This window comes from Chinchilla lanigera, unplaced genomic scaffold (assembly GCF_000276665.1).
Source record: "Chinchilla lanigera isolate Chin_1 unplaced genomic scaffold, ChiLan1.0 scaffold00038, whole genome shotgun sequence".
NCBI classification, from domain to species: domain Eukaryota; kingdom Metazoa; phylum Chordata; class Mammalia; order Rodentia; family Chinchillidae; genus Chinchilla; species Chinchilla lanigera.
In genome coordinates, this window is record NW_004955439.1 from 4,455,127 (window position 1) to 4,480,768 (window position 25,642).

General features: G+C 39.5%; 1 protein-coding gene across 1 annotated transcript in view; it reads right to left on the minus strand.

The window, feature by feature from the left end:
• The window catches only part of Snx9 (sorting nexin 9), an 81,024-nt gene that overhangs the window by 32,742 nt on the left and 22,640 nt on the right, over positions 1-25,642 (minus strand). Inside the window, exons 5-7 of the mRNA XM_005390533.2 lie at positions 11,525-11,690; positions 3,664-3,814; positions 384-468 (exon numbers count right to left, since the gene is read on the minus strand). Of these exons, the coding sequence (XP_005390590.1) occupies positions 384-468; positions 3,664-3,814; positions 11,525-11,690 (402 nt within the window). The remainder of the gene's footprint in view (positions 1-383; positions 469-3,663; positions 3,815-11,524; positions 11,691-25,642) is intronic.

Here is a 25,642-nt window from a genome sequence, read left to right on the forward strand (position 1 = left end):
TGTACTACTAATTTCTATTATTTCACTGAAAGGAACAGTGTTTATATCATTTGATCAATTTTACATACCTATATCTGGTAATCTAAGCTACTACTTTGAAGATAACAATATGTAATATAATAACCATCGTTAATTTCCTATCATCTTGCTTTGAAATTTTGTATTGTTTTCATAATTATTGCCCATAAAGTAAAAAAGAATATCTAGACAATAACAGGCATTTACGTTATCTTTAGTACTCCTAAAATATTAACATAGCACAATCATCTAGCATATTAAATGTGTTTAAAAATTCTTCCCAAAAGACTAATAATCTTTTTAGCTTTAAAGTATGATGAAAGACCTTAATTAGAAACAAAGGAAACAAAAAATGAAAAACTTACAATGATGGGAATTTTCTCTTTGGGTTTTGCTAGCTGCTTGGACAACAAATACTGTTCCATTCCAGGTTTTGCAAATCCAGGAAATCTAATCATGAAGATAAATGCTTGTGAGTCTTATTTCTTTTCTTATAATACTACAATTCTTACCATGTTACTTTAAAGACACTGGTTTTAACCTTGTTCAGTCGAGACATACCAGAACTGGAAAGTGTGATAAATGAAATCCAGTGTAATCAGATGTTCAATGGCCAGTTACTCACTTAATTAAGCAGTCTGACTGCAGTAGGTGTGATATTTATGAGTACTGCATTTACTTAACTGGATCTGAAACGCTGTATCACAAATGAAGAGCAGACTTGAAAAAGCCTAGCCTCTCCAGTAACCAGCACCTCAATTTGAGTTGGTCACATGAGGCAACAGTCACACACTGGCACATCTATGTGTACATTACAGTTGCCTTTCAACACACTCCAGGAGGCTCTAGTTATCCCAAAGACACTGCCATTGTTTACAATCATTTGTGTCATTTTCTTTTAGAGCTGCTTTCAAAGCCAGTTTATGGGACATGATAGGAAGGAAGTCTTCTTAATAAACAGATCCAAAGTATAACAGATACAGTGGGATACTTCCAGTAATCAAATCCACATCCACATCCAAAAGAACTTTCTAAAACTAGAGAATAGCTAAAATAAAGGCACATCCATCCAAAGTGTTACTTCTTAGGCTTGGGGTATAGTTCAGGTAAAATACTTGCCTCATATGCTTGAGGCCACGGGTTCAATCTCTAGTACTACAAAAACAAAAACAAAGTGCTAATTCTGAAAAAGAAAAGATTAATTTGGGCTTTAGAATTTTCTTTTAATAAATAGGAAAAAAGTCAGAAAACAAAATACTGAAAATGGGAAATGCCCAGCTACATTACTTCTTTTCATTCATACACCAAGCCAAAGGCCAGTGTGACACTTTTAGGGCCCTGTACCTTTTTCTTTCATTCTTGAGTGCCTTCTTCTCTGTAGTCCCTCTCCCTAGACACTCTAACACAGTGGGTACAGGAGAGATCAAAGAGAGCCTCAGAAGTGGCTGGCTCTGGGTTTGAACTCCAACTCAGTACTTAATATTAGCAGCCTCAGCCTCCTTGAAGAGGACCAAGATGACCTACCTCCTAGGGTGATCAGGAAATTAAAGGTTCCTGTAAAGAGCCTAGTAAGACATGTCCTCCCTGTAGCTTCAGGTAGGGCTTTCTCTGTGCATATTCAAAATGCAGAACATATTCGTGCTATTCATTTATCACTGTCCCTTGACACATTACAATAGAGTAGAGGTACCTTAGAGAAAGCATTTGCATTTCTAGGACCTGGAGGAGTTCTGAGAACATATTAAATGCTTAATGAATTAATAGGCTAGCCAGGAATCCTTTCACCTCAGAATCTCCGCTTTTGTGTGGATCACATGCAGTGATAACTAAAACAGAGCTGAGTGCAGAGAGCAAACTGCAAACTCTGTGGCAAAACTCTGGTGCAGACAATTCACACCCAGTTAATACTCAATGAATAACAATGTAATTTACTAATTACGTGAGAATTATTGAGATAGTTTCTCATAATGCTCAAGCATAAATTTCTGATCTACTTTTTAGTACAAGGTTTATATTTTAGGACTAAAATATAGTTCATATAAAATAAATTGCTAAAGAGTTGTAATACTTTTAAAAATTTTATAATTGTTCTGAGTTTATATGATCATTTGTCTATTAGTTCAAATAGAAGATTTTAAGGTGTTCCCAGCACCCAGACAGACAGAAGACTCAGGGCACAGGATCATTAGGGCTGTTCTAATTTAGTTTCAATCTTGGAAGGATGTTTTAGAACAGACAGAAACCTTAATGAATTTAGAGATGACGCAACTGAAGATCGAACTGGTCATCAAAGGCACAGGGCACACTGGAGAGTGTAGAACGGACAGCAGGGAACTAAAGACAGAGGCCAACACACTGGCTGTGAAACCACGGACATTTATTTTCCTGGAGTCTGTGTTTTTAAAATTTGGGCCAGGAGGCAAATTTAAATAGGTTTAAAATACACTTTACATTAATATTAAAGAGCCAGTAAGAGGAATACACATCACTGCTGCACTCAAATTTGAGTCTAAGAGGATTCAGTCACTAATGAATGACTGAGGCATGCAACTGACTGACCATGACTAAACAACAGAAGAAACTGGAGGCAGCGGCTAAAAAAAAAGTGTGCAGCCAAAGAAGAGCTTATTTAGTCCCAAAGCAATGTAAGTAGAGAACGGAAACCCTGCAGGCCTCGTGCTGCTAGGTCAAGACCTTAATCCTACTATCTAGATACAGGTCAAGCACCATGCTTTCAATCGAATTCCAGACATACTGCAACACTCTTTGGTATGTACTTTGAATCACGGACTTGGATTATTGAGAGAAAGTGACAGTACTTTTAGAAAATAAACTACTGTAAACAAAATTGCTGGAAGAAGAGTACTAGAAGACTCTTAGGGACATCATACATTAGGCTTTTTTCAAGCTACGCTGGTGTAAAGTAGATTTACCCAGAACTCTCACCAAATATCCTACAATGCTATATATATCCATATTCCCTCCTTCCCACAGGTTTTCCTGTTAAACAGTAAGTTTACACAGAGACTACAAAAATGTTTTTTCTGCGTCTAAGAGAAACATAAGTGAAAAACGATCTAAGAAACCCATTAGGTGTAGAAGCTCAGAGCACGTGCCTTGGATACTGAGGCACAAGAATCCTGACAACACTGACCACCTGTGAGAGCTTGGATGACACCTCCTTGGCCTTCAGTTTTCCGCAAAGTAAAACAGGGATTACAGGTAACACAAAGAGACATGAGACTACACACGATCTAGTTTGCTCAGTGCCTGGCATGTGGTTAATAAAACAGTAAAACAGTCAACAGTGACTTGTTATTAATATTATTTTTAGTTTACTGTATAAATTATTATATTTTCGAGTACTTATTTTTAGCAATGAACCTTAATACACCAAGAAGTTGATAAAGGTTAAAAACAATAAAAACTATTTGGCAGATGATTAAATACCATAAATGTTTCATTATTAATACTGTAAAATAAATGTTTAAAAATTCAGTTTTCAAGCTAAGATCCAAATTAAAATGGTCAAAACTTACCCAAAATTCAGTAGATCACTGAATAAAGAAAAAGTCAACTCTCTCTCTGCATGTTTTATATATTTCTACCAAGATACCAGTGCCCTCTTCTTCCCTTTAAACATACTTGTTAAGTGGCAGCTTCATGGAGGAGGCGCCTGGGCGACTGTTCCCTCGCTGAATACCCCCTGTTTCAGCTGACTCTGGATCCTTAAAGTAAGGAGAAGAGGACTTGGGGTCGTCCCAGTCTTCATCCCACTCATCATCATCACCAGTTGCTAGAGGTGGGAACAGAAGATTATCAGTACAGAAAAATACAAAAGAAATGAAATTATTTAATTTCTTAACTACTGAAATGAGCTAATCAAGTTTTTAGAAGGACAAAAAAGATTTAATATAGAAATATTATATGGATGTTGGGAACATAGGCTTTGTAGCCAGACAATCTTAAGGCCTGAATGTTGAATACTACAAAGACAAATTAGGAACAATTTAAACAGGATGGTCAGGTCAACTAATTTTGACAAGGGCACCAAGAAGACACAATGGAGAAAGGACCATTTCTTTAATAAATGGTGTTGGGAAAACTGTATTATCCATGTTCAGAAGAATGAAACTGGACCCTGATCTTACACCATGTATAAAAATAACTCAAAGTGGATTAAAGATCTAAATATAAGACCAGACAGGATAAAATTCCTAGAGGACAGCCATAGGGGAAGAAATTCCTATTACACCAAAAGCTCTGACAATGACAGCAAAAATAACAGTGGGAAAACATAAAAGTGAGAAGTTTCTACATAGCAAAGGAAACAATAAATAAATAAATAATCAGTTATGAACTGGGAGAAAGTACTTGCAAAGCACGTATCTGATAAGGGGTTAACACCCAAAATATATAAGGAACTCACACAGCTCAATAGCAAATAAATATGGTAGACTCCCGTATCCACAGATTCACTTTCTACAGTTCCAGTTACATGTTGTTAACCATGGTCTAAAATATTAAACGAAAAATTTCAGAAATAACCAATTCTTAAATTTCTGTGTTCTGAGCTGCATGGTGAAATCACATGCCTTCCTGCTCCATTTGCTCACAAAGAAGAATCATTCCTTTGTCCAGCCTAAACACTCAGTCAGTACACACTAACCACCCATTAGTCAGAGGCCATGTGGGTGATCAGATGGACTGTTGTGGCATCACGGTGCTTGTGTTCAAGTAACCCTTGGTTTACTTAATAATGGCCTCAAGGCACAAGAGCAGTGAGGCTGGCAATTCAAGTATGCCAAGAGAAGCAGTAAAGTTCTTTCTTTAGTAAAAAGATGAAAATTCTTGACTTATTAAGAGGTTGCGAAGATGTATGGTAAGAACAAATTTACAAAACAGTGAAAAAGGAAAGGATTATCCATGCACGCTAGTTTTGTTGTTACACCTCAAATTACAAAAGTTAGGGCCACAGTGTACAGTAAGCGTTTAACTGAGATTAGCCAACACGTATATGAAAAGGTGTTCACTGTAAGTGTTCATCAGAGAAACACAAATCAAAACTACTATGCGGTGTCACCTCCCATCTGTTACAACAGTTATAATAAAAGAGATGAAAAGTGCTGGGAAGGGTGTGGAGAAAAGGAAACCCTTGTATGTTTTTGAGGGGAATGTAAACTGGTACAGCCATTAGAGAAAACAGTATGGAGGTTTCTCAAAAAATAAAAAACTAGAACTACCTTATGACTCAAAGTAATCCTTCTAGAAGGCATACAACTGAAAAAAAAATGAAATCACCTCATAGAGATAATTTTCCCCACATTCAATGCAGCATTATCTGCAAAAGACAGGCTATGGAATCAACCTACATGTTCATCAACAGATGAATGGTAAAGAAACTGTAGTATGCATGTATGCATGTATGTATGTATATATATATATATATATATATATATATGAAAATATAATTCAGCCTTGAAAAAAACATGCTGCCCTTTGTGATAACATCTGTAAACCTAGAAGACATTATGTTGAGTGCAAAAGCAAGGCATAGAAGGATAAATACCCTGTGACTTCACTTGTATGTGGAATCCTTAAAAAGCTGAGCTTACAGAAGCAGAGAATGGTGATCACTGGGTGGAGAGGTATAGGTCAAAGGGTACAAAGCTGCACTTATAAAAGATGAGTAAGTCAAGAGATCTCATGCAAACTATGAGGACTATCACTAATGATACTGTATTATATACTGGCAATGTGCCATGAGATTTTAGGTGCTCTAACCACCACCACACATACTCACAAAGGTAGCTATGTGAGGTGATGGATATGTTAAATGATGACTGTAGTAACTTCATCACTATGTACATGTAAATCACAATAGATGGCATACTTTATTTTTTTTTGTTTTTCTTGTTTTGTCTTTTTGAGATGGTCTTGCTATGCAGTTCAGGCTGGCCCTGAACTCACTTTGTAGCCCAGACTGGCCTCGAACTCACAACTGCCTCAGCCTCCCAAGTGCTGGGATTACAGGTGTGTGCCACCACGCCCAGCAGATGGTATACTTTAAATATGGTCCAATGTTTTAAAGCCTGTCAGTTTAAGTAGCTTCAGATGAATGCATGCTACAGAAATGTTAAGTGGTACCAACAGGATATCTTCTAGAAGCCTCTACACTGACAAATGCAGTCTTATAAACTTACAGATAAGATAAAAAAAAATACCCTTTAGATTGGGGAGGACAAAAAGAATAACAGACATCTGAAAATGACTGTTTAACAGCAATAAAGGTAAGAAAAGGGCAATGAAAAAAAGATGGGGGGCTGGGGATTTAGCTCAGCGGCAAAAGTGCCTGCCTGGCAAGCGCAAGGTCGTGAGTTCGGTTCCCGGTACCAGAGAAAAAAACCAAAAAGAAAAAAAGATGGGAGCTTGGCAAGTGTGCACTCCCCCTAGTCCAGTCTCACTGCCAGATCCTGTTCCATTGCCCTGAAGCTGCCAGAGCCACTCATCTCCTTCCTTTTTGACCACGAGCTGGTAGGGCTGGCCAAGGACAACCTGAAGGCCGAGGTCGAGGCCAAGGCAGTGCCCCGAGGAGGCTGGCAGGATGGGTCCCACAGTGAGGCTGTGGCCCTAGCCATGGTGGGCCACCTACGGGAGCTTCTGAGGGATCTGCCACAGAACCCGGGCCATGCTGCAGTGCCTGCTACGGCATCTGCACAGGATCGTGGAGGTAGAACAGGACAATAAGGTGATCCTAGGGAACCCAGGCATCGTGTTTGGGCCCACACTGCTGCAGCTGCGGCCCACCGAGGCTACCATCTCCCTGTCCTCACAGGTAGACTACCCCCACCAGGCCCAAGACATCGAGACTCATCATCTACTACAGGCTGGTCTTCAAGGATGAGCCAGAGGAGGGACTGAAGGTACAGGGTGAGCCAAGCAGCCAGTCCTTAGAGATTGTGGTGCCAGCTTCTTATCTGGAGGCCAAGAAGCAAGCCACCTACGTCCTGCAAGAGGAGGACAGGGGCGAGGCAATCTCAGTCTTGGTATACCAGGAAGAACAGCTGGTTAGAAAAATTGTATCACTCTGGCTAAAATGGTATAGTAGCAATAACAATACCATCAAACACAGCCTAGAAAATGGCAAACTGAGGTGAGCATTTACATCACCTTTAACCATATGAATTAGATTTGTGGTTATAGAACAAAATCTAAAACCAGAAAATTGTATGCAGTAAACAGGCCCTCAATATGCCAATTCTGCCTTCAGGGCAGAAAATTTAAAAGGGATGAAGGAAAAAAATAGAGAAATAGAAGAGGAAGAGATTAGAAGCAAAGCTGAAGGACAAAAGACGATCACGCAAACTTTGGGAAACTGGTGCAGAAGACAGGAGAGAAAGAGAAGGAAAAAATAAAAGGAAGAACAGAAGCACAAAAAAAACTAGAAATCATGCTCACAATAAAAAAACCAGGATCAAACAATGAAAAAACAAAACAAAACAACAAGCCAATCAACCAAAAAAAAGAAGAGAGAAAAGAAAAAAAGTCCACTTCAAGGTCTGTCTCTGCTGTCACTGGCAGACAATGTGGAGACAAGAGTCCAGATCTGCACTGCCTTATCCCAGCAAGCCAGCAGTCGTTTTATGGAGAGGTAATGGATAATCTCAAATAGCCTGCACCTTCATTTCCCCTGAAGTTCAGGTTGGTTTCTTGCCAAGATGATGCAGTCAGACCCGATCAGCCTGCAGCAGTCAGTGCACCTTCTGCAGGTTTGAACTCAGCTGGGACCCCCAGCCAATGCAGGTCCTGTCTCAACTTTATCGAGGAAAGAAAGATCAAGTAACCCAAAGAGATGACAGGTAAAGAATGCACACAGAACGTCTCCAATGCTGCTATCCAGACGGGCAAGGAGCACGAGAAGGCACTCAACCCCGCTAGCTGATGGGAAAAGCAAATCTAATCCAGGTGACCCTTCCCCACTATGTGGACAGCTGAGACCAAAAAGCACCAAGTGCTGGAGGCTGAGGGAGCCTGGCTGCGCATGATATAAATGTGTGAGATGTGCAGCCATGTGTGAATTAGCCTGACACTCACACACTCCCTCCAGTCACCACCCGCTTGCGACAGCCCTAACGGCAAGTGCATCACAGAACAAAACACCTCTCTGTGTGAGAAGCTCCACACAGCAGTGCGGTTCATGGTGGTCAAAAGCTGGAAACAGCCACACATTAAACAATTTAGGAACAGAAACACACATCGTGCTCTGGCCCCTACTTGGCCAAGTCAGGAGGGAGTGACAGGGAGTGCTCAGTGAGACACAAGACACAGGGGACACAGTGTCGGTTCCAGGCACAGCAAACGCCCAGGCCAAGCGTAGCCAGAGGCAGGAAGTGGCCTCGTGGGTGCTGCAGGGTGCGGAGGGGATGGGTGACTGCTCATGGGGACAGGGTTTCCTACTGGACTAACAGCATATTCTAGCTTTAGAGATGAACAAGGGTTGTAGCACCTTATGAGCAGACTAAAAACCACTGACTAAGTTCAAGGCCAGCCTGACCCACAGAGTGAGACCCTGTCAAAAAAAACCCAAATGAATGAATGAATGAATGATGGAAAAGGATGGGTTGGAGTATGGGGGAAAAAGGATAGAGGAACAGTGAGAGGGGAGAACTGGCCAGCATCACAGCCTAACATTCTGACGCTGGTCCCTGTGTCAGCTCTACTCTTCCTTCCTTCCTCCTTCTCACTGTTTTAAGCCTCTCTCTCCACCTCAAAGGACCTGAAATGTCCTCTACCTTTAGGCTCTAAGAGTGCCACCACAGAGAAGCTGAGAGACAGCCGACAAAAGCACAAGAAAATGAACTATTAGACGGATCTGGGCCCCAGTTACCATAGGATTAGATACCAGCAGTCCAGCTTCAATGTTTCTACCCAGCCCATATACCTGGTCCCACTGACTGATGAGCTTATGACTACGATCTCAACTTTGTGGTTTCTTTTTTGCTTTTCTTTTTTTAAGAGACAGGGTGTAAGGGTCTCACTCTATTGCTCAGGCCATCTTCAAATTCCTGAGCTCAAGTGATCTTTCTGACTCAGTCTGCTGAATGTGTTGACTTATAGAGACGCACTATTATGCCCAGCTTTCCTTCTCTCATGTTCTTCTTTTGCAGTACTGGGGATTGAACCCACGGTCTTTACACTGAGCTACCTCTGCACCCTTTTTATTTTACCACAGAGTCTTGCTAAGTTGCCCAGGCTGGACTTGAACTTTGGTTTTCCTGACTCATCCTTCCAGAGTGCTGGGATTATAGGTACATGCCATCATACCCTGCATCATCCTCTGATTTCTGGGTACAAGCTCCTCCCCTTTTGGAACAGACATACAATTTTGGGTACACATGCTCACAGATGATACAGGACAAAAGGGTCATAAAAAGTAGTCAGTAGACTTGTGTTTGTTTGTTTGTTTTGGAGATAGGGTCTCGGTTTGTAATTCAGGCTGGCCTTGAAGTTCTGGTGATCCTCCTGCCTCAGCCTCCCAAGGGCTGAGATTATAAGCATACACCAAAATGTCCAGCATGTCTTTTTATTTAAGAATAGACATAAATGCCCTTTCTTAATTCTTGAATTGTTTCCCCTTCTACAAATTTTTCTTCTGCCTCAATTTTTCGGCTAATAACGCAAATAACCCAGGAGTGAGACAGGCAGTTAAAGAAAACATAAACCAGCCCCGAGCAGCAGGTAGCTGCAGGCATACTTTTTGGCTAAAGATTCTGAAACAAGCTGGGTATAATGGTACACACTCCTAATCCCAGTTACCCAGGAGGCTAAGGCAGGAGAACAGTAGATTCTAGGTCAACCTGGACAACTTAGTGAGACCCTGTTGCAAAAAAAGAAAGAAAGAAAAGTAAAGAAAAAAGTTTTAAAAAGGGTTGAGAATACAGAATGCTAGCGCTAGCACGTGGGAGGCTCTGGGTTTGATTTCCAATACAAAACAAGATTAGAACAACTACAACAGCTTTTAGCTGAGATGTTAAGATGAGAAGACGGCATAAAAGGAGATTTCCAGAGCACTGATTCTGCTCCCTGTAGTGGATGCTCCTTTAGACCCAAAGCCTCTTTCAGTCTCCTACAGTCCACACAGCCCGCCTTGCTCTTTTACTTTACCAACAGGGCCCTTTAAGTGTTTGATTCTACGATTCTTTGACTGACAATGGAGTGAAGACTGCAAATCATGACTGTGTTAAGATGGAGAGAACAGCTATCTATATTTAGAACCAGGTTTGCTACTAGTGAGTAAGAGCAACTATGAGCAGATCGCTGGATAAAATCTATTTTTAATTCAGATGATCCAGTGTGATTACTGTGATGTAATAAACATGTATTTTGTCTCTGCTCCCAGTTCCTGGTACAGAGCTGCTAAAATCCTTGTAATTTTCCGATAGTGTGCTGAGACTAATTTTTTTTTCCTCCCTGTAACAGCTGTTTCTTGGTATATGCAGGGGGCTGATATCAGAACTCTTCACTTTCAGATTCCAAGATCTTTAGATATTTAAGCTTCTTATACAAAATGGTGGAATATTTGCATGTCACCTACGTAATTCTCCTCTATACTTTAAATCATATCTAGATTACTTATAATACCTATGCAGTGAAAATGAATGCTACATAAACAGTTGTGCTGTATTACTGCAAGAATAATGACAGGAAAAAGGTCTTTATACATTCAGTATAGATGGAATTATTTTTTTTTTGAATATTCTGAATAAACTTGTGATTGACTGAATACAGGGCTGGTGAATCTGAGGTTTGGGAACCTGAGGTTGTGGGACCCGGGGCTGCAAAGCTGTGGATAAAGACAGCAGAAGGCACTTGGTCTCTGACCCTGGCTCCTAATCCCTTGGCATTTTGGAGTGAGAGGAATATCTCATGGTGGCTCCTAGTTAGGGGTTGGTCACCAGAAAGACTAAGCTGTTATTAAAGGCCATTAGTAAAAGAATTTTCAGCCTCAACCACATCCTCTGCCAAGAGGGCAGAGACTGAATTAATCAATGGTGCTTACATGATGAGGCCTCCAAAAATATCCCTGAAGTTCTGAGAGCCTCTGGGCTAGTGGGCACAGGGAGACGGGGAGGGTGGAGTGTCTAGGGGACATGGAAGCTCCAACTCCTCCCCCATGCTGTGCTCTCTGCATCTCTTCAGCTGGCTGTTCATCTGCATCCTTTATAATAAACTGGCACCATTAAATGCCTTCCTAAGTTCTGTGAAAACTAATGGAACCTGAGGAGGGGATCATGGGAGCCCCTTGGCCCACTCGGGGAACCAATGTCAGGACTGAAATTTAGGACCCTCCGCAGGTCGGAGCCCACTGGAGAATGGCTTGGTGTATGGGGTTTGCTCACAGAGGTGTCCTGTGTCATGTTGAGTGTAAGAGTGGCAAAACCAGTTTGGCTTTCCTGTCTCTCACCCAGTTTCCCATCTATTACTTACAGAAGGAGTCTCTTCTCACCTGGTCCTTGGTAGGCCTGGGGATGTCCAAAGGCAGTGTCCCAGTTGTTCGCAGTGCTTCTCTGAGCACTGGCCCCCTCCTGCCGGGCTCCCCAGCCATCTGAGTTCTCCCAGTTCCCAGATTTTGGGGCACTCCAGGCTGACCAAGGATCATTGCCACCACTGACCTATGTGGGGGGAACAGAGAATATTTGTGACTTCTAGAAACTCAATTTACCAATGTAACAACTGAGAGCAAAAGGAGTTCTGAAAAAGAAAACAGTAGAAATTCATTTAAAGTAATTTTAAATCTAAATAATTTCCCCCAGAGTACATACAGAAGTGCAAATAGCAGCATCATTCTGCTTTTACTGACATTAACATTTTGCTGTATTTGCTTAGAAACTTTGAAAACAGAGAAAGTACAGGAGTACCTCGGTTCATGAACACTTGCTTGTAAAAAAATTTGATTCACAGATGTGTTAGACAAAATTTTGTTTTTGTCTGCAAACTGCACCGGGTGACAAACATGACCATAGCTATCCTTCCCACACAAAACACAAACATGGCCATTTTTTGAAAATCTTAGAACAAATTAAGTTAGTAAACAAAGGTACCACTCTATTGGACTCAGTTAAAATCCTATATTTTTCCTTTCTAGAAGTACTTTACTCTTTTGAGCTGTGTATTTACTCTCACCTGTGTTTCTACACTTGCATGGTATATGTGCACATCTATGATTTTTAAATCAACCTACAGACGTCATATTGAATGTGCATCTTCACAAGCTATTTTCTTCACCCCACATTGTGTTCTGAGATTATAAGTGCTAATGATGAGCACCTGCTTCATTTACTGTTTTATAGCAACCCACTTCATTTTGTTTTTATTTTTATTTGAAAAAGTAATACATGCAAAGTAAAGACATCCAAATGGAATAAGATGATATGTAATTAAGCAACATGACTACCTCGATGCCACTCGTTATTTGCAAAACAGTTACTACTGACAAAAGACAAAATCACAAGTTTAATCACAGATGTAACTGGCTTTTATTCAAGATTCATTAATCAGGCAGAGTACATCCTGTAACAAAGAATGAGAGTACCCACCGGGCAATGGGAAAACAATGGTTTTGTAAGGGAACACAGAGATAGAATAACAACAAAAGCTGAGTGGTAAACATGGGGTTACTGCAGGATATCTTTTTTTTTTTTTTAAATAAGGATTAAAGGGGCTGGGGATTTAGCTCAGCGGCAAAAGCGCCTGCCTGGCAAGCGCAAGGTCGTGAGTTCGGTTCCTGGTACCGGAGGAAACCCCCCCCCCCAAAAAAATAAGGATTAAAGCTGTTTTTTGGGAAAAGAATTACTTTTTGTTGTAAAGGGTTAAAAAGAACTTCATTTACCTTAATTCTGGCAGACTGGAATTTCCTGTTTTCACGAAAAAACTGGTCTGTGTTGGGATCTATGTGCTTCCTTAATGTTTCAGTTTAGTTATGTGGCATTTAGCATGAATGTCTCCACCTGTTCTGCTGGGGCCTGGTGCGGAAGCTCAGTTCAGAACAACAGCCTCCCATAATTTTTGTTTCACACCACTAACACATTCCTTACATATACTTACTGAAACATCCCAGACATAGAGATCCTTTTCGTTTTTTAACACATAAGTGGGCCCAAATTATACTTTCTACTCTGTATTTTTCTTCCTTCTCTTACTAGCACAAAACATTCTCAATATCAAAACACATGGATACAACATCCTTTTATGTGCCTCCATAGAATTGCAGTGCATATCTCTCACAATTTAACCAGAACACACTGATTCCTATCTTGATTTCAGTATAATATTGCAATGTACAACTGTGTACTTTTCCTTGTGTATCTAGCGTGAACCCACTGGTGAAGACAGTCACTGTCAGGCCAGTGAGCCCAGGCAACTGGCTTATTTGCAACATAAGAACACTTGGATTTTGAGTCATTCCTTGCGTGGTTCCTGTTATATGCATATTTGTGGGAGGACTTCTCCTTCATGGGCTCCCAGTCTCCTTTTGTTAGAACTGATGTATGAGATTCCATTTTGTTACTGATATCTTTCACAATGGCAAGAACTCAAATATTTTATTTTTTTTTGGTTTGGTTTTTTCTCTGGTACCGGGAACTGAACTCACGACCTTGCGCTTGCCAGGCAGGCGCTTTGCCGCCGAGCTAAATCCCCAGCCCCCAGAACTCAAATATTTTAAATGTGATGTTCTTGATAATTTTTATGAAAAATATATTACTCCTTGGCAGACATCTAACCTTCACAACATTACTATTTTGCAGAGGAGGAAATCAGATTTTCCTTATGTATAATGACTTTCTAGGAAAATAACTTGCTGTGGTTGTTCACAGAGTGATTTTCAGCATGCAACTACAGAGAAAATGCTTTTTAGAATACATCACCATATTCTTAAAATAACGTTACCATACTCTTTAACATCATCTGAGTTATGGAAGTAGTCTCAGCTACTGTATCTCAGCTGGAAGGATACAGACAGGCATAGGTGGATGGAAGGATAGACAAGTATGTGAGAAAGCAAGAACAGTATATGTTTATGGTAAATCCTAGAAGGTGGGTAAATGATTATTCACTGCGCAATCTGCTAAACTTTTCTATGCCTGAAATCTTAACAAAAGAATGGAAAAACCAACAAAGTTTGTAGATACAATCACTTTCTTATGAGCTTCATTATAAGATACACAGGAAACACAGGGAAGAGCTATGTTCATCAGAGTCACCTGTCATACCTGGTACCTACCGGCACACATAAAGTGCTTAGTAAAAAAGTATTTGTTAAACAAATACAATCCCAGAATATGTATTTCTGGATCTATAACAAACATACTTTAATTTGCCTTGTGGTATAACTAGCTGATTATGTTCAATTCTCTTCCTAACCCTCTTCCCCAACTAAACTAAATGTTCCATAAGGGTCAAGTACTGCATACTCAACAGGTTTGCAGATTTAACACTCTAAATTTAAAAGGTAACTTATCCTCATAAGACAAATGAAGAACTATATTTACACTGGCTTTGTATGAGGACACTAATTGAAAGATATTCATTGAAAGGATTTATGGCATTGGCTAAGTCTCATCAGAAGGAAAAGGAGACAGCTGGCACCTAACTGTACAGCCACATGGATCTCAGAAGAGAGTCAGAGTGACCAGGAAGGGTGGGAGTCACAGGTGTACACACTGCATAATCGCAGTGTAGGGTAACTGTAGGGAAGTCGTACATACGACAAATACAGTTGTTTGTCGTGTATCAACAGGACACCTTTTGAGAAACACAGCACTGGGTGACTGTATCATTGTGTGTGCACACGAACTTCGATGGTATACCAGATCACACTATGATAGAAACTTTTACAGAGATGATACCAGGCACATAGGATATTTTCTATTCTGATCAAAATATCTGTTTTGTTCAAATAGATAAAAGAAGAACCATGTCACCATAAAGCTCCACAGCAACCCGTAATTCTTGGGCTTTTGGCACAAATATTTTCAGTTTTACTAAATGCTAAGAGCTTGTCATTTCCAAAACCTAATCCCTATTTTAACAAGCGGGGATGTGATGATCTCTTTGGATCCTCCGGCCACCGACTTCTTTCCTACCAATCCCAATAAACACTTCTGTCCCCTCATCTGCAGACATCTGGTTGCAACATGACCTGCTCTGATGCCCGGCTGAGGTTTCAAGCTCTGAGGCCCTTCTGTAGCCTTCCCTCTACCTCTCCCCCTTCTCTCATTTCTACACAGCCAGAGCCACATCTTCAGCCTCTTCTGCCCCTTCATGGTACTATGTCCTGCCTAACTGTCACTCACAGAATTAAAAACTCTTCTCTGGATCCCACTGCCTATGGGACAAATGCACCAATCATGTTTTAGGAAAAGTCCCAGCTAGAAGGTTTCCAAGATCCTAATTCTACAGCAGTTTCCACTTCAGGGCACTTGGCCCTGGAAGAGCTTTCATAAGATACTTTACCTGAAGCAATCACCTCACTGGGAAGAAAAGTTTACTTGGAAAAGTTGTTAAATGTTTATTTCCTGTTGCATACAAGCATGAAATTTACCTTATTTATGGAAGAAGAAGGAGAAGGAGAGGAGGAAGAGGGTGGTGACTGGCTGAGACTTTCAATACAACCAATCTGAGCCAAAATATCCACCTTAAAATAAAAAAAGTGTTCAGTGAATGGGGTAAAAACTTTTAACCCAAAACAGCAAACTTATGGCAGGCCCAAATTCACCAGAAAATGCTAGCATGCCACTCACTCACACACATGACATGCAAGAAAGCCCCAAATGTCTGGTCGTGGATTATCATCAATGCACTGCATCCTGTGAGGTCTGTTGCTTGGTATTACGATATACTACCACCAAGATATCAGAAAACAGTATCACTGAAACACTAAAACCAATCAAAAGCTCCATAGAAGGAATGAAACAAGCATCATGCATGTGATACTGGCAATGAAACAAACTCACAGGAAAAAAATACAACATTTCAAAATGTTAAGATTTTGAATTTGCTTTCAAAGCCATCAAGCATGTGAAAATCCAGCCAAGATAAGCAGAGGCACCTTGTCTGTCACCTGTAAGTTAACACAGAGTCAAGTGAGTGCTACTGAGCCCAGCTGTGAGAAGCAGAACAGCCCTATCAGTCTATAAAGTCAGAAGCAAAAACAGGTATCTTCTGGTGTGGACTCCAGAGGTGCTTATGAAGCAGCATCTCTGTGAGCTGAGATTAGTAACTGGCTCCTATAAGGCTAATCAATGGCCAGCCTATAAAACAGCTGTCAGAGGACAACTGTGGAGTCCAATTTTCAGACCTCAGTCCCAGCTCCATGGCTGCTTGTACAGAATTCAGTGTTATATGATGTTACATGGTGTTATGAGATGTATTTTTCCAGGTACAACTCTCTTGTCAGTTGGTGTTATTATTTTACTTTATAGGTATAAATAAATGTGAATTTGGAAATCAATATGCAAATAAATAATAGAGATTGAGTAACTGGCACTGAAGTTAGGTTCCCAATTAAAACTAAAAAAGAAAAAGAAAATATAATATATGAAACTACTCTCAAATCACTGGACACCAGACAATAAAAGACAATGATCCTGAGATACAGAAAATACACGTGGTAAGCCATCCAGCCCCAGTTTACTGTCTGGAGAGACTTTCTAGGCCACAGATCAGGCCAGGGGTCTCTGACTTGTGGAGGCAAAGTTGTATATCTCAGGCAGAATGCTGGATGACACAGAGCTCACCCAGAAAGCCCTGGAGATACGGCGAGGTACCCCAGGCCTGAGGCTGACACTTGAGACAGTATATCACATAATGAAACTGCTCAGTCAGAGAAAGAACTATATGAAAGAATTCAGAGAATGATGCTCACAGAGGGCTCTCCCACTAGCCTGAATATAAAATCTCAAAATTCACAGTGTATCAAGTATACTACTGACACGGTTTTACTTTGGTACAGTGGCGAAAATATCAAAATAAACGTTGTCATGCTCCAGCTTGTAAAAGCTTAAAGGTTATACCTGAAAAAAAGTAAACAGTTTTGAAGTAACTTAAGCATATCCCAAAACAAGGCAAAAAAATACCACAATGCAAAAATATCCAGCATACAACAAGGTTAAAATCACCATGTCTGGTATCAACCTCCTCCCGCAAAAAAAAAATCAGGCATGAAAACAAGCAGAAAAATATGACCCATCACAAAGTGAAAAATCAGCTGGGTGTGGTAGCCGATACCTATAATCCTGGCACTTAGGAGGCTGAGGTAGGAGGATCATTACAAGTTTCAGGCCAGCCTTGCTACACAGTGAGTTCAAGGCCACCCTGAACTGGATAGTGAGACCTTGTCTCAAAAAAGGGGTGGAGGGGTTGGGGCTGTAGCTCAGTGCAAATGCCCTGGGGTTCTTTCCTTAGTACTTCTAAAACCAAGTAAAACTGAACCTGACCCAGTAATGACATAGATAATAAAATCTGCAATTTTTAAGAGTAAGAGAGCTTTCCAATACTACCAACACAGAGGAAACAGTGAATGGGCTCCCAAGAGGAGACAACTACCTTTAAATATGAAGAAAATTACACTCTAGTGGGTTGAAATATACTGTATCAATATAAATGCATGGGCCCATTATACTAGGGAAAAGTACAACTCAGTAGTTGTTCTTGAGGAAAACTCACTAGTCACTATTCAAAGCAGCTATAAAATAACTTAGAGAACCGGCAATTTAAAAAGAAAGAATTCTACAGTTAGGTAGCTGATTATCTCCAGCTGCTAAAGCAAAGTGCCACTATACAGAAGAAAGCCAGTTCAGCACATGGAGAAAGAACACTATTATTGATTCAAGCAAAGATTGGCAACTGGTGGTAAGCCATCAGACGAATGACTAGTGGCGCTTAATTAAATGAGATTTCTTTCTGGTCAGAAGAAGAAAATATATGATATAATGGAGGCAAAAGACTTACCAGCCTAACCCAGGAGTGTTCTGATCAGTAATAGTGGGTTGACCAGATAACCTGTCTTCTGTGACAAGAGACCTTGATGTGATATAACATGAAACATACAACTTGTAGGAAAAATGTGTGATTAAAGAACTTAATACCACAAAGAAACAATCAGACAAATCCAGAACACAGAAACTATAAGATAAATGGCTCCATTAGAATTTTAAAATTTTTCTTAAATGTGGGAACTATACAAAGAAAAAAGGAAACTTCAAAGGATATAATAAGATGTCATGCTTGGTTGTAGCATGGACACTAGTTCATGAACAAGCTGTCAAGGGCATTCTGAGCCAGTAGGTTCAGATCAGTCTGGATATTAAATGACATGAAAATTTATTGAACAGGAAAAGTAAGGATTATCAACTTTTATTTATTTTTTATTTATTTATTTTTGATTTTTTGAGACAGGGTCTTGCTATGTAGTGCAGGCTGGCCTTGAACTCCCTTATGTAGCCCAGGCTGGCCTTGAATTCATGGTGATCCTCCTGCCTCAGCCTCCCGAGTGCTGAGATTACAGGTGTGCACCACCACACCAGGAAAGATTATCAACTTTTAAAAGGTTACGAATATACACTTTTATAAATGGTCTAATTCTGGTTTTAAATATATGTATAAAATTTTTATTTGTATGTATGTATGCATATCCCCATTCACATAAGAGAAAATAAGATGTACATGTAGATAGCTGTAATGGTGGCAAGGTGATGCTTTAATTAGCAACTGGTGAGTATAAAACAACAGGGTCTAATTTTATAATATTATGTTATTTTGCTCTCATATGACATCCTTGGGGGAACCCAGGCAAGTAAAAGATAAACTCCTATTGCTGACAACAAAAAGAGAGTGCAATTCAGGTGAGGTCTTTGAGCTGTTGTGGCTGCCTCTATGTCCTGCATGGATTAAAAATGTTTACCTTTCATAGTCATTTTGACTTTGGGGAAGAGCCACACGTTGGGCAGTTCTAGAACTGGTGAACCAGGTAGACGAGGACACGCTAATGTTCTTATTTGACAGAAATTGCTCTAAATGGTTAACAAGAGGTGATCAAAAACGCAAATGTGTTTAAATTTTAAAAATTATTATGGTAAAAGGTATATTGTCATTAACCACCCCGAAATACTCCCCCTCATTTCACACACATCTATTCCATAATTCTTGGCAATATGTCTTTTACTGTAGTAAGGCCTAAAATGGTTTTAGCATTCACCGTATTTTTTCACCACCCTTGTAGTTTGGTATCACCTTAGAGAAGAGGCCCCGTATGCACCAAGAGTCCACCTTATTATCACATGATGAAATCCTGACAGTGCCTCAGCCACATATTTCTACATTCTGTTTATTTGTTCTGCTACCAGTTGGGTCATACTGCAATGGTCTATCATGCAACTACTCCCAAGTAGTTTCCTGCGTGGGAGGAAGAAGTAAGGAGGGAGGAAAGAAGAGTTTAGTGACTGGAAACTTCCAGAGCAAGATTTTTCCCAGGCGTATGCAGTGAAAATGAATGGAAAGTTACCACTGTTGAAAAAACATGAAGGCTGTTTTGAAAAGGAAGTATTTTTCTTTTGTAACTTATCTGCATGAAGAACAAGTTTTTATCAAATATTGCATTAAACACACAGTAACAATGCAAAAATTGTGCTAGAAAGTGGGAATAGGAAACAAATAATATCTGATTTCTATAGCCAAGAACATTTTAGCCAGAATGATTGACAAAGATTTCCTCAAAAGGGCCTGAAGAGATAATGAAATCTTCTACTATAAAAAAGCGTAACTAATTCAGCTCAAAATACAGAACTTGTAAATTCTCCTACTTTATTCTTTACAAATCTTTAACTCAAAAGACATGATAAAATTCTACAGATGAACCTCTCCCAACTTTAGAAAAACACTAATAGAAATAGACACACATACTTTTAAAAACAAAAGCAGGTCACAAGAACACACTAAATCCACTTACAGCCAACTGCAGCAGTATTGCAGACTGGAAATTATCAAAACAAGTTTATTTATTGTCTTTTGGGGCGAGGTCTCATTATGCAGTTCTGTCTGGGCTTGAACTCATTTTGTAGCCCTGGCTGGCCCCAAAATCTCAGCAATCCTCCTAGCTCAGCCTCCTGAGTGCTGGGATGACAGGCATGTGCCACCATGCGCAGCACCAAACAAGTTTAAATTACTTAAACCCTCTGTTAACTCATATCATGAAGACCAAATCTCAATTTCAATTGTTTATGTTTTAAATGAAGAAAACTATTTAATTGGGTAATAAAAGAATGGATAAAATAAATAGATAATACTTATTAGCTTAGAGAATTCATGTATTTTGTTAGCTCAAAGTCTTAAAATAGGCAACTTTATGTGCAAAACAACTAACACAAGACAATTTGCTTTCAGATAGCGCAGGCTAATAAAAGTTCATGTGTGGCGATGTGGCTGCCCTTGTGACAGCCCGCCCTGTGTTCACCAGGGTGTGCTTCATTCCTATTTCCTCCTCTTCTCCTCTGCCCAGCTTCACTCTGAAGAGCCCGTTTCTCCCTGTCTGCACTTTTACTTTTTCAGATAAACTTTGTCAACGCTTAACAACAACAACAAAATGGTCCATGTGAAATGGGCTGCTATGGGTATCCCCACTGGCAGGCTGTGTGTCTAACAAGGCTGATGGGCTCTTTACCACAGGAGCTGTAAGGCTAAACATCTTTGCTTTTGTCGTTTATTTCCAATTAGACAAAAACAAACAGCAACCACAGAAACCTATCTGTACAACAGATTTTATTACGTGTATTTCTGAAAGGTTCCCTAGATGAAAGAAGTCACAATATACAAGTCAAAGATCTGTGATAAGGTTGGTACAGACAGTCTAACACAGTTTTGAAGGCAAATGTCCAAAAATCCTGTGAACAGTGATACACAATACTGCTTAAAAACTCTGTGAGAGGAGGCATTAAGGGCCTTTTCCATAAAACTTGTGAAGAGGCAATCCTTATACTTTGATATGCCTATAATAATTATTAGCCTTATCTGAGGTACTAAAATAAACCTATTACCTTTCTTTATACGGTTTTTAAAAAGTGATTTTTAAAAAAATGGTCCACAAATAATTTAAATGTTCTAAAAATATGAGAAAGCAAAATGTAACTCTAATACAAAATTACTACTGCCTTCCTCATCCTGTAGCCAATAAAAAAACTATTTTATAATGAAAATCAGAAAAAAATCAGGACATGGAAAATTTCTGCATAACATAAATGTTATATATCTTTGCACATTTAAATCCAAAATGTAAAGGAAAAAACAACAACAACAAACAACAACCACGCACAAAAAAAATTCTCCAGCCAGGATGGTAGTGCATACCTGTAATTGTAATCCCAGCACTCTGGGAGGCTGAGGCAGGAGAACTACAAATTTAAGCCCAACCTGAGAAACTTATAAGGAGCCTGTCTCAAAAATAAAAATGGGCAAAAGATGTAGTTCATCTGGGTTTAATCCCCAGTACAACAAACACACACTAAATGAGTCCATATGTAAAAGAACATAAATGTTTTTTATTGGGTAATCCCTCAGATGGTAGAAATGATGGGCACGTGACAGAGAACCCCCCAGTCCTACAGCCAAGGCTGAGAACACAGACCACCCTGAGACAGGGATGCAGGTAAAAATCTGGGAGTCCTACAGTATTTTACATTTCAATGTACCTTGTGATATATTTAGGACTGAGCAAAAAATTCTTCATGCAAGTACAGAGTACTAGATTACAGTGAAATTGCTCTTATAAGTTACTGAGACTAGAAAAGATAAAATCTCTGTTCCTTACACTTATAAATTTATAAGGAAGTAATATAATCTGTGATAACAGGCAAAAATGAGAAGGAAGTAAGAGGGAAAACAAAAAAAGGCTTCATGGAAAACAGCATTTGAGCAGAACCTTGAGGGATGGACAGGTGACTGACAGATTCAGGGGTCCTCCCACAATTCTCAGAAGAGAGCCCAAGGTAGAGAAGAGAAGGTGAGACAGTACGGGGCAGTTCTGTACAACAAACAGTGTGGCTGGAGCCTGACACACACCTAACGGTAAGACAGGCACGGGGCCACGTGGGGGAATCATAGACCTATAACAGGTTGGGAAACTAGTCCAACTTTAAGTCTGAATTAATTTCTTCTACAATTTCCCTACCATGCAAGTGTTCAGAGTCTACCTATAGAACCCTTTAACTGATTCATAGTGACTACCTCCTAAGAAAGTCCTTTCAATGTAGCAAATGTTTATTTTAGGAGCCAATGGAGAACCACTGAAGTTTCTTAAGCAAACAGCTAACACATTTAATGTCTTATTTTAAAGGGAATACTATATAACAATTATTACTATTATTATTAGGTTTTTTGAGAGGCAGGGTCTCACTATGTAGGGCAAGCTGGCCTTGAACTCCTTATATAGCCCAGGCTGGCCTCAAACTCATGGTGATCCTCCTGCCTCAGCCTCCTGACTTCTGGGATTAGAGCATATGCCACGACATCCTTTTTATATAGACATCCTGTTTATATAACAATTATGCTTTATATAACAATTAATGCTTAATCCCACTGTAGTTATTCTTTAGAAAAAGTACAAAAATTTTCCACTTCTCAAACTACAGAGGCAGTGATATGAATTTTTGAAAGATATATAGTGAGAACCTTTTTAGAATCAAGTTAATGATATAATTTCAACACTAATAATGGGATGAAAACAAGATGAGGACAACTATGAATATATTTGTAACAGCTTCTGAGAGTTATTACCATCTGCTGGTTAGTTTATTCTAGTGGTACAGCTAAAACATGAGATGCTCTTGAAATTATAAAATACAACTGATAATGAAGCTATTATTAGTTACTGAAAACCTCCTAAAGGCAGCCATTATATGGCTGTGCTGAACTTTACTGGATCAGTCCTGCTGACACTTAACTCTGTTTTCCGCTGCTAGAAACAAAGCTGCAGTAAATGTTTTGTCTAGAATCTGAAGTGTCCCATCTCAGCATGAACTCAGATCTGCTGGGTCAAAGGTGCTATGAACTGTAGGTAGCAATATATACACCCAACTGCCCCAAAAGGCCACCAACTTATCCTTCATCCATATGGTTGTCAGGGTGCATACTTACCCACCTTTTTTCCACCAGAAGAAAGATGTTTTTCTTCTATGCTAGTTTGATAGAAGAAGCTGAGAGTGAGCATCTCCCCAAGTTTATTGACTACCTGTACATACTTTTTAAAAATAGTAAAAAATCCTTTATATCCTGTTCATTTTTTCTCAAGTTGTTCATTTTTTCTTACAGATTTCTAAGACTTCTTTCTATATTAATAGAATTAGCATACATCCATTATATACTAAAAAGCACTTTTCTAGTTTAATATTACCTTTTGACTTCAAAGTTTTCTAAGTTAATAATACTTTTTTTGAGACAGGGTCTTATGCAGTTCAGGGTGGCCTCTTAATTCACACTGATCCTCCTGCCTCAGCCTCCAAGTGCTGGGATTATGGTGTGTGCCACACACCTCGCTAACATTACTTCTGAAATTCTCTTTTCTTGCTGCTAGACACTATGCTAGAGTTAGAAAGCCCTTTTATATTTCAAGGTTACAAGAAATGGTGCCTATATTTTCTCCAAGTTATTAAAAATACAGCTTCATAATTTTCCAAATTGGACTATTTCAATCCATCTACAGAGTAATACATCCTATTCCTTTTACATTTATAATTCTGGTCAAAATTGCGGTCCAACTCCCAGTCTGTTTTTACTGAGAAGTGGATTCTCTCACTTATTATTAAAGAAAGGAAGCGATCACAGAGCAGCGACCTTGTTGACACCAGTTACTCCTCTTATCCCTGTGACTGCTCAGAGGGTATCCCAAACTAGTTTTAAGAAAACAAAAAGAAATGCTATTTTACACATTAAGTTAGCACTGATGAACAAATTACTCTGAAATGCATTTACTTGTTAAAAATACAAAGTTAAGGAAAGCTCAGATAAATGAAATAGTAGGGTCAAAATAAGTTACTGAGGGAGACCTTTTAAAAGGTAAGATTTAAAAGAAAAACAAGATGATCAGAACATGGAATAATGGAGAGCTGGGGGTTGGGGAAGTGATCTGCAACTGGCCTGTGTCAGAAGAACCAAGCTTAAATTAACTGATGCTTAGAGACAGATGCTGACCTAGAAGGTGGTTCAGGCCACCACGCAGGAGATGTGGCCCTGAGGCTGCAGGCCCGGCTTCCCTCCTTCAAAACAAAGCTGCCCCCTGAGAGAAAGGCACGCCAGAGTAAGCAGAACATCCCTAGAAACACACCCCTGGAGCCAACACCATTTTCCTTTTGACATTCAGAAAAGGGAAGACTGAACAAACCTAGGAGTCAACTCTTTAAAGCTACCAATTAACAATGGTCACCTGGTTTCTTACTCAGGGCATCTGTCATGGATTTATAAAAGCAACCACAATTTTTGCCTAAACTGTTCTCATATCTTAGATAACCGAGACCAGAGGTAGCTGTTTAAAAACATTTTACTTGATTTAAAGTAAACTCAAATTAATTATGGTCATGATTTCTGAATTTTATTTCTACTTTTTCTTTGGCTTCCAAAGGATCTCATTAGATTTACTGCTAAATTAGATTGGCAAATCCAAAAGGTTGGTTTAATTACCTTTTAAATAAACTAGGGAAAATTTAGACTTTAGTAATCAGTTAATATTACTGTACTTAAATAATAAGACATTTTCTTTGTAACAGAGTAAGACGTAAACCTGATTTTGAATTGGTGTGACTGGCCAACGTGCTAGAGCCTATCCTGAGCTAATGGCTGGAGTAGGTTCTTTGAATTAACATAAGATTAGGATTTTTAACTTTTGCTTCCGTTAACTTATTCTATAATCATTTCACTGCATTTTCCTTTTAGTGAAATGTTGTCCTTTACTTAATGACAATCCATTTCATGGATTATTTTATAACTCTGTGAATCTCGACTGTATTCATTATGTTCCCACAGACACCTGACCATGACTGGAGACACTTTTGGCCATCACAGCTGAGATGTGAAGATGCTACTAGCAATGAGTGGGAAGAAGCCAGGAGGGAATCCAAATACTCAGCAGCACACAGAATTGGCCACACTGAAGGGGGAACAGGCCTCGGACATCAATAGTGCCCAGGGGAAAATAAACTGAGCAATAACTGTCTTCACCTTTCACGGTGAGCAAGCTTTACATGGCCCATGTTCTCAAGTACAGTATTACAGAATAACAAAATACAGACAACTGTTGAACGATGATGATCATTTTGCCTCTGAATTTTAAAGATCTAGGTCAGCCTAATCTGTGATTTGGGATGTCTAGAAAAATTTTTTAAATGTATAGTCTATAGTTAAAATTTAGTACTTTGAAAAACTCCTTTGAAAGGCTATTTTGAGGGGTGTGTGTGTGTGTGTGTGTGCGCGTGTGTGCGCGTGTGTGCACGTGTGTGCGTTGTGTGTGCACGTGAGTGCACTGTGTGGCTCCTGGAATTGAATTCAGGGCCGTATCTACACTAAGTACTTCATTACTAGGCCT